Source organism: Hippoglossus hippoglossus, chromosome 18 (genome assembly GCF_009819705.1).
Source record: "Hippoglossus hippoglossus isolate fHipHip1 chromosome 18, fHipHip1.pri, whole genome shotgun sequence".
Lineage (NCBI taxonomy): Eukaryota > Metazoa > Chordata > Actinopteri > Pleuronectiformes > Pleuronectidae > Hippoglossus > Hippoglossus hippoglossus.
In genome coordinates, this window is record NC_047168.1 from 9,502,654 (window position 1) to 9,519,084 (window position 16,431).

A 16,431-nucleotide genomic window follows, 5' to 3' on the forward strand; every position below is an offset into this window, starting at 1 on the left:
AGAGAAAATTACTAAAAATGGCCAGTCACTGTTGTGCTCCATAGGGAAAGCTAGTAAGCACCCTCTGCTGGAGAGCCTCCAGGCAACTTACTCTCCAAATAAGAGTAAGGGCCCAAATATCTGGTTTTACTGCTACATCTCATTTATGTCCCCTTCTTTCTTTCGATAGCATGGAGGAGTGCGAGGCCCTGTGCACACGCATGGCCATCATGGTAAACGGTCGCTTCAAGTGTCTCGGCAGCATCCAGCATCTGAAGAGCAGGTAAGGGTCCTTGTTTTTCCATCCAGTGCATCAAATCCACATGTTGAATCGGAAAAGAAAAAGGAAAACACACAAAAAAAATTCTTTGAAGCTTCTTGAACTGAGATGAAAGAAATCCTTGCCTCTCGCCGAGGTGCTCCGTTATTTATACTGTATATATAAATAACATGCCCGTGTATATTGGCAATAAAAAAAAGAGTATGATTCGAGTTTTTTCAAGGAAGAAAAGGAAATAATGCATATTCTTATTTTATCATTTATTGCTGCCCCTAAAAGAAGGGCTGTGCAGAGAGAATAATACAATTTATCAACTGTACAGCACGAGTTGAACTTCACAAACTCCATAATGTCATTGTTATTAAAGGAATAGTTTTTTGGGAAATATCCTTATATGCTTTCTTGTTGAGATTCAGAGTAGAAGATCACTTTAGATTTCTTAAATTCGGAAAGTATCTGGATAAAGTTATAATTTGTTTTGTTTACTCGGACGTTTCCAGCCCCGTGTGTTTTGGTTGACGAAGCTAAAGACGTCCCCTCTGTTAGAGTCGACCCATCAACACAACTGCATTGATTTCACATGAAAAGATCCATATATGAAGCCGGCGTGCAGACGGTCTAGTCTGTTTCCCAAATCTCTGACCATTATCTCACTTTCACAATTGTTTCCCCCCAGACCCATAAATTCCATGTCCACCATCCCCGTCCTTATGCACACCCTTAATAGGTTTTGTACACGGCGCTTAATGTGTTTTGCTACGGCTCCATCACAGATATCTCCCACCCTTAACTCTTAGCACTCAGCGCCACTCTCCGATATTCGGCTGACATTTCCCAGGGCCAGGCACTTATGCCCCGGGCCCTGCGTGTAACAGTGAGGACGATCCATTATCTTAGGTACAGTCTGGTGACATTAGTACCACTCCGTTGTGTGATTGTGTAAGAGGAAGGACATTACACTCGCTGCACACACAAGAGCCGCGCTCACGCCAGGAATACGCGGTGGAGAGAGAGAGAGAGAGATCAATACACCCGGGATGAGGGGTGGAGCAGACCATTTTTCAAGTCGTACGGGGGATTAGCAGGAAAAGGGCCTGAAGCAGCACGGAGGGGGCAACGGTGTCAAGGGTATTTCCCATCAAGAGCGTTAATGTCATATCATTGGCCGTGTGTTTTTAGATCACTTTGAGGAGAGCAAAAGGCAGAAAAAAGAGAGAGAATAAGGGGAGGTAGAGAGGAAAAGGGCTAAAACGGGAGAGCGATGTACCAATCAGTCCGCCCCAGATGTTGCTGTAATAGACAGATCCTTTGTGTCAATTACATCCTGCCTGTAGGTGGAAGAGCAGGGTGGTGTAAATAGTTTATGAACCACACAGGAGGTATTGGATAAGTAAGAGCTATGGAGGGGGAGGGGGGGGGTGAGGCAAACAGCAGAGAGGAGAACAGAGGGTTAAGACGTGTCCCACTTCACTCTACATGCTATCAGGTAACAGGGAATCGCACTTCACAAAGCGGAGCGTGTGAGAGGAATCCAGATAAGCATGACGTCGACAACCAATTTTTTTTTGCCCTGCTTATTTTAGATCTCGCATGGACAATTTACATGCCGCTGAAATGCTATCGCTTAGTTCTCGCCATGCAGTGAATCATTTCTAATTAAGCGTCGCTATCTCCGCAGCGCTTTGTGTAATTAATGTTTCATGAGGTGTGGGACCCTGTTAATGACTGAAAAGGCAATTAAGGACTGTCTCCTCTGTTTTCTTTTCTCGTCACTATCCCACCGCATGTTTGTGCTGCCATGTTGGCCTCCCCCCCCCCCCAGCCGCACGCACCCCTCCCTGCTTTTTTAGCACGTGACCCGCGCCTCATCAATCCAGCTTTTCCGCGGGTGAAACGCCGTACGTCCGATATTTCACGTTCGCGTCCGTAATGTGGTCACGGAGGGGCTGAGTCTCGCAAATGCACGAGCTGTCGCCGCTTTGCAGATGGGAAGAATTCCATCAGTCGGCAGGGGTTGGAGTAGAGAGGGCGGGGGGGGGGGGGGGGGGGGGTTGCACAGGCAGGTTGCGCGCACCATTGTCGCACGGCGTGAGCAGCTGACCTACAATGCTGGCGGGGGTCGGCCTCCTCCTCCTCCCGCCCCCCCACCCCCAACTTCTCCATCTCTTTTTCATCACGAGCCCCTGAAAGGAGTGCAGGGTCTCACCGCGGGGCAGCGCTCACATTTTGACCCCCCATTGCTCATATGTAATACATGTTCACCCTCCCCCATCACCCCCTCCCAATACTCATCTCCTTGAAAACCCTCTCACCACATTACTCTTATTTATTCCTCCCGCTGCTGCTCTCAGGTGGCGAGTCTTCCCGAAACCCAGCCGTCCACGTGCTTGTTAGTGCTGCCCCCTCCAGTCCGGTGGTGACCTTGTCTTTATCACCAAGATGCCCCCTCTGCTGCTTTAACAACCCCTCTGTGTATCAATCAAATCAGCCAAAATAATCCATTTGGACTGCTGGAGAGGTGATTGCGTGCGAGAGGAGCCGGGGATTTAGTTTGGGGCGTCGGAATCTGAAGAGCGGACTGGCCGTTTTTTAAGAAACTCATTTCTTATTTGCCTCTACGGTTGTTAAAAACATCCTCCTCTCCTGTCCCGATATTGAGCCCCACAAATCAATCACGCTTTGAGGACTTTCTGAAAGCCTGACAGAGAAAAAATAAAGTTAAAAAAAAAATGTTTTTGCAAGAGGCCGTAAATGGTGCTTCGGCATGGCAGTGTGTATGGTATGAAAGTTCCCAGGTGTTAAGTAAACCCAAATGAAGTGGAGGAACCAATAAAAGCAGCTTCGAAAGCTCCCCCCTATAATCTTGTCAGTTTGGAAGGCCACCCACTAGCCGATGCAGGATTTTTTCCACTGATTGATATCATTCATATTCCTGGCTTCATAGAGTACCTCCAGTAAGTACACACCACAGCCCGGAGTCCTATTTTCTCCTTGCTTAAAGCACGTCATGTTATAAAAGTACGGGGTAAAGTGCCTTTAATGCATTAAGGTAATGCACTGTGGGCACGGGAGAGTATTTACAAGAGCGGCGTCTGAAAGTTTTGGATCGATCCGCCCGAAGTTGACGTGGAGAAGTCCAATAAACTTCCTCTGCGTCAGCTCTGCAGGTGTACCATTAACAAAATAGTGTACGGCTTTTAAGTATGTGTCACCGACAAAGATGGATGGCAAAATCATTCTCCCCACAGTTTACAATGCATCAGCGATGTAGGTGTAATCAAGAGTGCGAGAACACTGACACACAGATGGTACACTGTGCATGTACTGTATGTATCTCTGAGGCATCTTTTATGCTTGATAGATCTTAGGAATCTTAATTTATGACGGTATGTCTCGAGGACAGATCTTGGATTTTGCTTCAAATCGAATATTCTGCAAGGATCTACATAAAGTCCTTCAACGTCTGCACCAGGTGCTGTATATCCTGGTATTTTATTAGCCCCTCGTCCAAGTCTACATGTTTAAAACGCCTGCGGTAATAACTTTTACAGGCCAGATGATGGCCTTCATGTAAGATTACTTCGGATACACAATCCCATAGGCAAACACCTTGTAAATACACTTTAACATAGACTCAGTCCGACACTACTTATCACTGAAAACTGTCACCAAGGGCACATCAAGGTCATGAGTAGACTCTCGCCGCTCGTATTGACTCTACGAAACTTTGTTGCTTGGAGGCAGCACCGTTTCCTGGAAGTATTAACTTGTTTGCTTGAAAGCACGTAACCTACATTGGCTATTTTTTGGGTCTGAAACTTTGATAAGTAGAGATGATGATCAATCCAAAATAATATTTTTTACTCGCATTTTAATGCATTCTTATATTGAAAAATGTACAATTACCGATCAGAAAAAGGTCACCTACCATCCACCCATCAACCCCTCAGTCCTCATCCTGACTGTGGAGCTCCTGCCTGGAGCTCTTGTCAGCCCCCCCTTCTAGGTACTAAGGAAGTTTTTTTGGATGACTTCCTGCCTGATCAAAGCATCAGACCACCGTGGCCGCACCGCGACCTCGTACCCCGCGTCCGCGCCCCCCCCCCCGCGGACACAAATACAAGGTTTGGCAGTGGCGAGGGTGACCTTTCTCTACTCCCTCAGATGAAGGAAGGCTGCAGAATTATTTTCTGCCTGTCATGCCCTTATCTGTGTCTGGCTGCTGTTTGTTTTAAATTACATGGAAGAATGACTTTCCAGCGGACCACGGTGGAGGCGAGGATTGAGGAAGAATAATGAAAATGAAGAAGAGCGAGCTGCGGCACCGACATTACAGTGACTCTGCCATGCTGTGTTGTGCCGCTGTACATCTCTAATGTAAGATGTAGGATTAGTCGTGACTCTGTGGGGCAGCATTGACTTCATGCATTGTCCATTAATTGTATTTCTCTACAGTTGGATTCAACCTCAAATTGCAAAGATCTTGCTTTTATATTATTATTATCATATATAGTAATTATCCGTCTCAAGCATGCAGTGCTATTGTTGTGACCATACAGTGTAGTGCAGGCTCTGCTTAAAGATCCCAGCCTGCCTATCCCCACACAGCCAGGGTTTATTTGAGGAGAAACAAGACAGCGTATCAGATGAAAGAAGTTGTTTTGCTGCGAATATGAAGGCAGACTGAAAAAGGATGAATATGAAAGAAAGACTTTTTTTCCCAAAGTGCCGCCTGAAGCCCCCGTGTAACCGCACCGAGAGAGGAAATAAAAGAGGAGCAGGGAGGGAGAGACAACGAGGAGAAACTAATTGATAAGCCCCTTTACTGTCACTAACAAGCAGCATTTCATTACCCACACACTCTCCAAACCATTTTTCGCCAAACGCTTTTGCCACAGTGCTTCCTGCGCCTGATTGGATTTCAGTTTTTTGGCTGAGCTTCCGGGTCCTCGGACAATGCACGTTTTTCCGAGCCAGAAGCTGTAATAAACACAGGGGGATTATGGTCACAGTGTTCATTGGGTGATGGATTAAGCTTGATGTGTGGCAACCAACGGCGGCGATGTTGTGGTGGCCGTGGTGTCTGATTGCAGACTGTGTCGTTGCCCCATCGTATAAAAATCAACCTAAATTATGCAGCTTTGCACAATAGGATCAGTGTTCTGGCCGCACTTAATGTAAAATGATGGCGCAAATAAATGAAGTGCTTTTGTTCTGGAGGAAGGTGGATACGAGTATTATGTATTTACATTTCAAATGAAGTTAAACACCGTGAGACGTCTTAAGGGACAGTGACAGTTACAGTTGTCGCTGCTGAAGGATGCTAGTTGCTTTACTGCCCTTGATTGTTGTAAATCTAGTAGTAGGCAATTATTATTAATTAGAATTATTAATATATGAATGTCGCCTATTATTTTTGATCGCATGATGCTAATACCAGTGTGTCTCATGTCCATAGCTTTATCTTTACCATTATTCCTCTCCACATTTAGTTTTGACTCCTTGACCATAGACTGTATGTAAAGATGGACGATGTGTCTCCACTTCCTCCCACTATCCAGAAATGAAGCCAAAAATATCCCCGATACAAACGCTGCCACCTTGTGTCGATGATGCACATTGGTACCAGACCCTGCGTGGTCGCTATCCGTGGTATCGAGGTCCCGCCAATTGACAGCAGCGTCCTGATTCAGCTGCTGCTCAATTTTTCTCAAAGAACTCTATAAACTCACCTCAACAGTAGTTGACTAAAGATAATTGATTTTTCCACATTCTGCCGAGACTTAAAGTCCTTTAATCATCGGTTTGTTCATAGGGTTATTTCTTTGGTTGAATTTGTAATTGTTGTCACATGGCTGTGGAAATTCAATTCTTGCTACGCCGAGCTTTCTGGCTCGGTTTGTGGAGCGACTGCGTGATGTCCGTCTCCAGGGCCTGTGGGAACACACCTGAGAGAAGAGACATGTTGACAAATGCAGAAGATCTGAGGCCGTGCGATTGGAAACATTTTGCAGAAGCCTGCTGGCAAAATATCAAGGCAGCAGCGGGAGCACGATTTCAGATGATGTCCTCCACGTTTCTCTGGTTGATAGGATCAAACTCTTTGATGCTACTTGAATTGATTCTAAGTGAACACAAGGCCAACACATATCCTGTTCCTAATGTGGAGGCTCCGAGTGCTTGTCGAATTTTCCCGAATGTTTGCAGATAAAAGTTCAGAAGCTTCTGACACAGGAGGGTGCATTAGCTTGTTGACGATAATAAAAAAGTTATGAATTACTAATGATTTTGGCACAGATAGTTAGTATTTCTCATTTTGAAAATACAAATGTGAAATGTGTTAATGAAACTGGAGATAGAGTTTCCCACATTGGAGTTCAGCCCCTTGAAACAGACTTTGGTTTTATTCTTAACAACTTGGCATGTCTCGAGGGTGATTTCTTATTACCAGAGACAAACTTCACCTCTGTGAATACCATGACAATTTAAGCATTAATATTAAATTGAAATATAAACTCATTGACTGAGACAAGAGCTATTTAGCTTTCTTACCTTCTTACGCATCCTGGCTACACTCATTAAACTGAAGTTCCAGCTTTTTTTAATCTGTGGCTAATTTGTTTTTGCGAATTTTACATACTAAACTCAAGCAATTCGTAAAAACGTATGTTGACTTTTGAGAGTAATTCTCATTCTGTGCATTAACAGATAGGTAACCACTCCCCTATTTTAAAGTAAAGTATTTATTAGTCTCGTATTTATTGGCTGTGTATAGTCGGATTTTAACTTTATTTAAATAAATTTACATCCTATTTCTATTCTTTTCTATCGTGTCACTCTTTGAGGGCGTTTCTGTCTTACTGGGTGTAATTTGTTGTGAAGTATAAATCCAGGGTCATTTTTGAGACCCTGTTTTTATGATTTTCTTTTTTCACTTTTGGCCGACAAAGCCCCAGCCGCATCGAAAAGCCAAGGACTTCATGCGGATGTGCAGCAGGGCTGAGGTCAGTGTGAAGTACGATTAGGAACGGTTGAAGGGCCGTCCACCCGGTTGCTGCCTAATGAAGTGCTAACATCCTGACACTTGCTGTGAGGTGTTCTACATAATATGTCTCAGAGTTTCATGGTGGATGCTTTTGATCACCCGTGGTGTGCAGCCCCTGAGAAGATCAGAGTGCAGGCACAGTGCTCAGATCCCCCCCCCCCCTATATAAGCTGGAGGCAGGTTGTGGAAGGATTGCGTGATAGCGGGTCTGTTGCATCATTATAGAAAAAGGAAATCATCCAGTCATTGCTGCAAATTGTCTTCATCCCTGTATATCATTATCTCCGCCAAGGAGGTTATAGGCACGTTTCTGTATTTGCATGTGTTGTGCCTTTTTGCAACACATCTGTCGTCAAATTGATGAGGTTGTTTTTTTTTTTTATCCGCACGTGTTTTTTTTCCATTCGCATGCGTCTTCTTAATGTCGTGCGTTGAGCTCTGTCGCCAATTGTTGTTTAGTTGCAAGATAACATAAAAACAACTGAATGGATTTCATGAAATTTGGTTGAAGGGGTTTGTTAAATTTTGGTGAGTATCCAGATCAGGGATGGATCTAGGAATTGTTTTGTTTATTTTTTTCTTAATCAGTAAGTAATTTTCCAGGGAAATAACTTGGGGATCATGATGTAAAATTGGCATATTTAGGAGACTGATATCTAAGTGTGTGAAATTCATAGCTTCATTACATACTAGTTTTGAGATACTTTTATTTTCCCATACCACAGCTAATTTCAAATGTGTGCATATTTATATGTTGCTATTTGTGGTTTAAATATCTTGTTCACTGCAGTATAAGACCACAAAACTAACACCACTCACTTCATTCCATTTCATCACCTCGGGCTTTTGTCAGAACCAGTTGTGGATCTTCTGACAGGAGAGGTTACAGGTCACGGTTGTATTGATGTAGCAGGTTATAGGTTTCAGATGTCAGCTGCTGTTCATGTACAATAGCCTGTATCCTACATCTTAAAATACTGCAAGACAATTCTAGCAAGATTCAGACCCGCAAGTCGATTCACCATAATCTAATCCGAAAAGCAGCATTTAAAAGACACGTATGCGTTTTAAATGGAAATGAGTATTAAATAAGTAATTTCTTATACAATTTATGCACAGTTACACTATTTTTGCACTGTGGAACTCACAGATTTAACCAAAGAGACTGTGCTACCCATGGGGTCCAGTCATTGTGCGTCTCAGCACCAGCAAAGCGCTCCACTCTCCCTCTCACTCCCTCTGGGATCGCGCAGGCCTGCAGTTTATCCACCATATCGCTAATTGCCACTAAGGGGGCCCGTGACTCTCGTTGCATGTAGCTCGGCACTAGCCCACAATGGACATTTCCATGAGTAAATCCAACATTAGGGAATTAATTAGGTAGAAAACAATGGGTCATAAGAGTGCTAACGACAGAATAACAAGGCACAGAGTCTTATTCGGTGCTCACCAGACGTAGCATACAAATGGGAAGATGCAGAACGCTAATTAGCTTTAGAGCTTAGCTACGGCCCATTTTCATCAGTGACAACACTTTATGTGCAGGATATTGTTCGTGTTGTAAAGTTTTACCAGTGGAGCGCGTTGACATGTTTTCAAAACTATAGCTGTTCAATGATGCAGGGGTTCATATCTACTCTGCATTAATTATCATATTGAAATGATCTTTTATCTTGTTTTTCTTTCCACTTTTTTCATGTTAAAGCAGCAATATTTGATTTCTGTCACTTCAAGGCAGTGAAACTAGATGTAAACTCAACACTTACACATGATCACCTAATTATTATTGTCACTAGCAGTTGTTTCGGATGTTTCCCCCACAAACAAGTATATGCAGTATGAAAAAATGAAACCTGAATATCATTTAAAGTTTTCGTCCTTACCCAGCCCGATGCCTGGGTCAGGTATCCTCACTCTGATCTACACGTCTGCATCACTGAGCAACTGTTCTGTTTGTATTTCTCAAGGCTTTTGCAAATTCATTATCATCCTTTTAAGTCTGTTTTGGTTTCCAATAGCCCCTGAGGGAAACATCTGGCTCTGGGTTTCTCAGACACCATTTATGCTGAAGACAGATGCCTGCTGCTGCTTGAAGCAATGTCGATGAGTGTTGAGCCTTAATGGTGACGTAAAACCAGTAAAATTAGCGGAAATATCCTTAAACTCTCCTTCGAGTGGCAGAGTCGAGTGATTAATTTCCATCAAATGATTGTTTCAAGTGACCCCTTTCACATTACATGTAATTTGAACCATTATTCCCAATAGAACATATTCATTTGTGCAGCTTGTCATAGGTGTCTCGTGAGTTATTGCTCTCTGTGGCAGCATCACCCCGACATGACGTTGTTTCTGTGTTTCTCATTGTTTTGACCCTGTAAAGACTCTAAACTGATAGCCTGTGTTTTTCTGCTTATTACTTGATTCAAATGGACACTTTCCTTTTCATTTGCTGGAAGGAAATTGTTTTTGAACCCACTTTTATGTGACCTCGCCACAGGTATAAAAAAGTTTACTTAGTTGTTATTGTTCTTCTGAAGCTGCTTTTGCTCTCAGCTGCTTGTGACTCACCTTTCCTCCAGCCCAGCACGCCATGTAATGACCACAAGGAGAGAAGTTATTACTGACCAGCAGTTATTTGCTTGCTTATCGCCCTGTCTTTGCACTGAATGCTTATCTGACCACGCTCGTTCCAGATTCGGAGATGGCTACACGGTGATCGTGCGGGTGGGGGGCTCTCCTCCGGCCTTGAAGCCCGTCGAGGACTTTGTCCTGCAGACCTTCTCGGGCAGCGTCCTGAAGGAGAAGCATCACAACACGCTGCAGTACCAGCTGCCGTACACACAGGGAGCACTGGCCACCATCTTCAGCCAGTTCACCATCCACCAGCAGCGGCTCGGTGTGGAGGACTACTCTGTGTCACAGACCACTCTAGATCAGGTAAGGCCCATGGAAACTATATTTATTGTTTATGTGTGTGTTTTTACTTACTTTTTTTTACCACCCCTGGAAATAATTTCTTTAGATTTTGGAAACCCTGACTAAGCAGAGGAGCTAATTATTGAATATTAAATATGACTTTGTTGATATTTCTCAGATCTTCATTGTCTCTGGATCAAATAGACACATGTTTAACATTGTCCATCTATTGTTACTCCTATATAAAGCCAGCAGTACATGTATTACTATCTATATACCTATCTTCACTATTAGATACAGTGGAAATGTATTTGCAAAACACTAACAAGGCCTTACCCACACAGAGTCCATGCTTTTGTAATAGAGGCAGATGTATTTACAGTTGTGGTTTCCAATGAACAATTACACACAGTTCAAACAGTGTGAAAGATTTCTGCGTTGCCTTAGGTGTTGGTAATCTGAACTGGAAACCTTGTTATTTTATAGGTTTTTTGTCAAGGCAAGTGATGCAGTGATGATTCAGTTCTTATTCAAATTGAGTGTTATTCCCCTGAATCCAGAGGGGAGAGCTGTTTGTTCTTCCCTTGGACAAAAAGGAAGTGGAGCTGAGCATGGGAGTGGATTTGTTGTCGTTCAAATAAGAATTCTAGCTGGTTGCAGCTCCAACAGAAGCAGAGGATGTGCAGTTTGACTAAAGATTTCACCTCTGACACAAGCAGAATTTAGGTGGGGTATCCGGGGTCACGTTCCATTGTGCTACTGTAATTCTGTGGAGTAACGGCTCAGTTTAATACATCATTAGGCCATGAATCAATGCATTTAGCATTTTAAGTGCTCTCGGTTAATGCAAGTCTGCTCATTCCAGGATAAGATTTAAGGATTTATCTCTGCCTACACATTGTCTTCTCCCATTTAGCCTGTCAGACTGACCAATGAGGACTACGCAGACTTTTGTGTAGCTATAGTTCAGCCACCAGCTCCCAGTATTGATCAAGACTGAGATTATATATATATATGTATGCACACACACAAAGTCCCCCCCCCAGAAAGAGCCCATATTTTATTCCTGCCCAAGTGCACCAGCCAGCCCCTGATTGTTAAGATATGGACTAGCTTCACCTTGTGTTTTTTTCGAAATGGCCCCAGGGATCTGATTCGATCAGGCACTCTGAGGAGAGTGTGAGTGTGTCTGGTCTTGCAATCCCGCCATTAGCTCAGCAGCAGATGACCAGGTAGGAGGTGAGGATGACCTCGGAGGGGTCCGGAAAGGTCACCGCTGCACTCCAGCATGTGGAGGGAAAAATAACCTCCTCTAGGATAAAAAAACAAAAAAAAGAAATCCAGACAGAGACGTGAGTGACTGACCTGTCTGTGCATTGTGTTGCCGTGAGCAACTCAATGTTAATTCGAGATGAAGCCTTTTTTTCAGCAAGATTTAAATAAATTGCACCCTTCAGGGGCAGAGGAATAGAGGAAATGTTAAATTCTGTATCCCAGTCTGGTTTAACATCAGATTTTCATACCATTACCTCTAACCTTGAGTAATTTATTATCTCTATTTCGAGATCTTGCCCCACATTTTGAACTGGTCAATATTCACCAGATCAGAGGTAGTAAATATATCACACCTGGACCAGCGGGGTCACAGAGGGGACGAGAGGAGAACCAGTTGAGACCTAGACAGTCACCTTTCAGCTGGTGATTTATAGAGAAGAGCCCTGACCTATAGTGTAACACCCGACTTGCACTACAATTAATATTGATCCACGCAGCCTGCAGCTCAGGCGTTATCGCTGATGGCTGAGACAGTGCACAACAGAACGGGGCGTATGAAAGGAAAATGTGACTCTCTGAACCGTCTTTTAAGAGCAGATTGTGTGGCAGGACTGTGGAGTGTTTGCTGCTTTGTGTGTTGACAATGGTCCACAGTGTCCCCTCTGCACCGGTGAAACAGCTGATAGGTCCGTCACATCCACTTTAAAGCAATGTTGAGTTTAACTCAAATGTGGTTTAACTGGAATGTATTTTGCCAATTTCTTTCTCAGCTAAGGACTCTCTAAGGGTTAGAAAATATTCCCCACATAAATGTCCCTTGGAATAATTTGAAATAGCTACTGTCTTACACTTCTGCTTAGTTATTTAAAAGAGCACAAGAGAAATGTCTTGGAAAGATATTAGACATGTATTAAACATATATTTCCCCATATCAACACAGGATACATATGTCATGATCATTTTAAGACATGAAGCTGGAGATTTCACACACTTGAGAACCACTGCTTTACAGAATACCCCACTGTCTTCTCATTCTAGTAAAAGTCAGTTCCCGGCCCTGTTATGAATAAATTTGAAACCCAACTAGAATAGAACTGTAAAAGTCCCATGCACTGTGTTGCTTCCAACAGTTATACAGCGTTCAGGTCAAACAAAACAAAGTCTCAGTGCAGTTATCCCAGAGTGTGTAGGAGTTTTTTTTTTTTAGGATTTATTCAAGTCTATAAGTGTAAAAACATCCTTTATGAGAGATTTATAATGTTGTACAAGCCACAATTAATTATATTTCATGAGGCAAATTTTAACCTATCTAAATGCATTGGACAGATTAAAAAAATCTGCACAAATACTCTATTCTTGCTATTAAATAGCTGGATCTGCTAACATGTTGCCCATAATAACTTAAAATGGAGAAAATGTCATGTGTTGTAATTCTACCAAAAACATTTTTTGTGCAGCTTTAAACTGTATCTAAGAATAGTCAATACATTCCCAATAACTTGTGCCTAATGAAGTTCAGGGATATGAACTCATATTACTATGGACATAAGAATAGCTTTGGTTTTATACATTTTCCCTTTTTAAATCAATTTTAAATACACTTAGCTCTAAGTTTACTTGAAGAACAAGACCCTACAACACTTCTCAGAGTCAGTGGACCCTCATGGCAGTGTGTCAACATGTGAGCGCCATGTATCTGGGCCATTTCACATTGTGCTCGGACTCCAGTGATATAAAGGGGAAGTTAATTGGGTGATTCAGTGTCCTTCACCTCCTCTGTTCTGCCTCGACGGCCATCAAATAAACACCCAATGCACCCTCTGTAATGTAATTAATGCCTGTATCCATCTGTTATTAAGAAAATGTCACTCAGTAGCACTGGCGCATGACTCTGCGGCCATGAATGGATGGTTGGCTAAATACAGAAAGTATATTAAGAGGAAAATCACATCTCTAAGCTGGGGATGGATTCACCACGGTCGTCTCAGTCAAAAACGCTGTCAGCTGCATCATTAAAGCTCTTTCAGAAAGTCAGGAGCGAGCAGCGCTCGTACATTCTTTTACAGCCTTGACTATGAATACGAAATGCTGTGCATGCCTCGGCACATCAAGCCAATATCAGCCGGTGGCAGGGTCAGAGGCCGACAGAGATGGGCAGACGATGTATTTGTTGCTACTGTCATTCTCATCCTCTTCCTCATTCTCCCCTGATATGATGGCTTGACAACTCTGACCTTGATACACACTGCTGATGGTCTCACATCACACAAACACAAGCGGGCTCTGGCCTGAGGCGTGCTGCAGGTGTGGCTCGCCTCTTACTCATGAGGCAGTCTCCTGTTAGACTTCGTCCACACCAAACCAGCTGCCAGCACCAGGAGCGTGCACCTGCCAGTTTCTTTGTCTGTAAGCTCTACATATGTGGGTGTCCCAGTCCCAAGAAAAGCATATGTGAGCAAAAAGCGTTATTTGTTTGAAGGAAATCTTAGGAACTTCATCACCAGGCCCACTTGCCCACTGTGCATTTCCTGTAATGAACAAGAGAGAACAAGAGATGTATCTTCTCATACAAGTCATTGAGACAAATTATATTTATATTTTTTCAATCTATATAAGTAAATATAGCCGGATACATGAGCAATGAAAATGACTCCTGTCCCTATTTTTACTGACAAACACAGGAAATGAAAAGAAGATGCATCACATTAATTGAAAAACAACCCCTTTTGTTCAAGTTTGCAAACTCTAATAAGACTTTTTCTTCTCTGTAGTTAACATGACTTTATCGCACTTCAGATTATATTCATGGGCTAATTAAAACCAGAAGTTTCAAAGGCAGACGGGATTGATCTTTATTTCCCCGTCTTTATTTTCTGCAGCTTCTCATAAACAAAACCCTGAAAAGATTCTATTGTTCGTTTCTGTTCATTTGCGCGGCCCCGTGTATTTATTCTCTGTCCCGTTTAATTTTGAGACGGGTAGTTTTTCATGGAAACGCTCATAGAAATTTTTAAAATACAATCTTGTAATTCTTGTGTCCTTTTATAATCACACAGCCTCTCAAAAGCTTTTTAATGAAAAAGCAATGCTCTTATCATTTTATACGATCCTCTTTGTCGCTTCTTTCTGCAGAGTAAAAAAATATCTCTGTATAGTTTCACCCCAGCTAATGCTAAGGGAACAAACAGAAGCCGGGACTCCAGCGATGTTTACAGCACAATGAAATACACACAGCTTTTTTATGAACGCCTTCGGATTGATTTCTGTTGACATTAAACGGGCATCACGGAGAGAAGAATGATTGTTTTATTCTCTTTCTCAGCTGGTCAAAGATGTCAAACTGGCGTTCACTGTGTGAGCCCAGACGCTTACTTGAGTCTTCACAGCCCGTGTTTAGCAACTCATTCACATGCACCTCATTGTGTGTGCGGCCAGTTTCGTTTGTTTTTTCGGAGCGGAGGCTGGAGGAGAGTTAAAAATGAGATGGGCAGAGTAAATATCTTCAGGCCCGTCAGTGCCGCGTGCGCTTTAACTGTTCGTCTTTTTTTTTTTTTAACTTTAAGTATTTTTCTCCTTGTCGTTATTATTCCAGGTGTTTGTGAATTTCGCGAGGCACCAGCACATCGAGGAGGAGGCTCAGGGCTATGACAACCCGGTGGACACCTCAGATGAGAAGCCCGTCGCAGAGAAGGTGTAACGCCCATTAGGAACACAGATCTACTATAGTGGGCCCGCAATATACACAAAATCTAAATTTAATGGTTCTGATGTTCCAGCCGTGAGTGATGTACGATATTTAACCCTTATTACTGCAAAGTGCATCGGCAGGACCTTCAAAAATAGTTTTGAACCCACCACATCAATTCCTAACACTGATCAATAAAAAAATCTGTCAGTCAATCGCCCGTAAAACCTGCAAATACCCGCTAATGTTAAGTTATAAGTGTTTGTGGGGTCTGCATGGCAACTTATGTCAATGTACATTTAACCAAATAATCATCTTTAAAGCAGCAAATCCAAAAGTTCTGAAATACAAATGTCTTGACCTGCAGCACTGATTGTATTGTCTCCACCCAGTGTGGACGCCACGTAATGAACCGATCTGGAGTCAGATCACGCACACGTGATGCAATGTTGATTTTACAGACGTTCCATTTCGTTGAAAGTTTACTGTTGATCTTGATACATACCTCAAGAGAGTGCACGGGCCAAACCATCCCTGAAAGCATCATGGATTGCACAACAACCAGGAAACCTCAGTGCCGACTTTCAAATTGAATTGCAACCTTTTTACATTTTAAAATTTTGCTTGTTCTGTACATTTACTTTAGATTTTTAACGATGATATTATGAGCTGTAAAATTCAACCCTTATGACTTATTATTGATGACACTGAATTAATGAGGTCAGATATTTGACGCACTCCAAGAAACTTCATCACTTTAGATTTTTACATTTAATGACACAAACAAATAAACTCAACAAATGAATAGTACAAATCTTTGGTCAACACAGATTCCAAAAGACATTAAACCACCGTGAGTTTCACTCTCTCAAATGTTGTGCCTCTGAATTTCTCTTTAGCACTAAGGATTTTTTTGTCATAAGGCATTCTGGGTATTGGCACTGGCGTATTGATCCGTGACCACCAGAGATCAGTGGCAGAACTCTGCTGATGAAGTGAATATGTTTTTGCCACAGTGAGCCTTCCAAACACCCGGTGGTAATACTGAAAACCTGATTGAAAACGGGTGATGACTCTGCATAGCAATGGGCCTCATCTGCAAAGTTAAAATGTCTTGGCTACGATGCCTTATTCAAGGATATGGAGCGGGATTGACCCTTTGCAAAGTCCAGCCTCCTTAGTGACTATTACTCCTGCTGTCAAGCCTCCTTGTTGCAGGCTGGGGACAACGAAAACAGCGACAGAGTTTCC

The 16,431-nt window shown here is 42.8% G+C and overlaps 1 protein-coding gene across 2 annotated transcripts in view; it reads left to right on the forward strand.

Annotated features, from left to right (window-relative positions):
• LOC117751749 (phospholipid-transporting ATPase ABCA1-like) overlaps nucleotides 1–16,013 on the forward strand; it is a 138,720-nt gene extending 122,707 nt beyond the window's left edge. The window contains exons 48-50 of one of the 2 annotated variants that reach the window (XM_034568630.1): nucleotides 170–262; nucleotides 9,998–10,241; nucleotides 15,088–16,013. In XM_034568630.1, coding sequence (XP_034424521.1) covers nucleotides 170–262; nucleotides 9,998–10,241; nucleotides 15,088–15,192 — 442 coding nt within the window. In that variant the 3' untranslated portion in view covers nucleotides 15,193–16,013. The remainder of the gene's footprint in view (nucleotides 1–169; nucleotides 263–9,997; nucleotides 10,242–15,087) is intronic. The other variant, XM_034568631.1, reaches the window with a different exon arrangement.
• The last annotated feature ends 418 nt before the right edge of the window (nucleotides 16,014–16,431 follow it).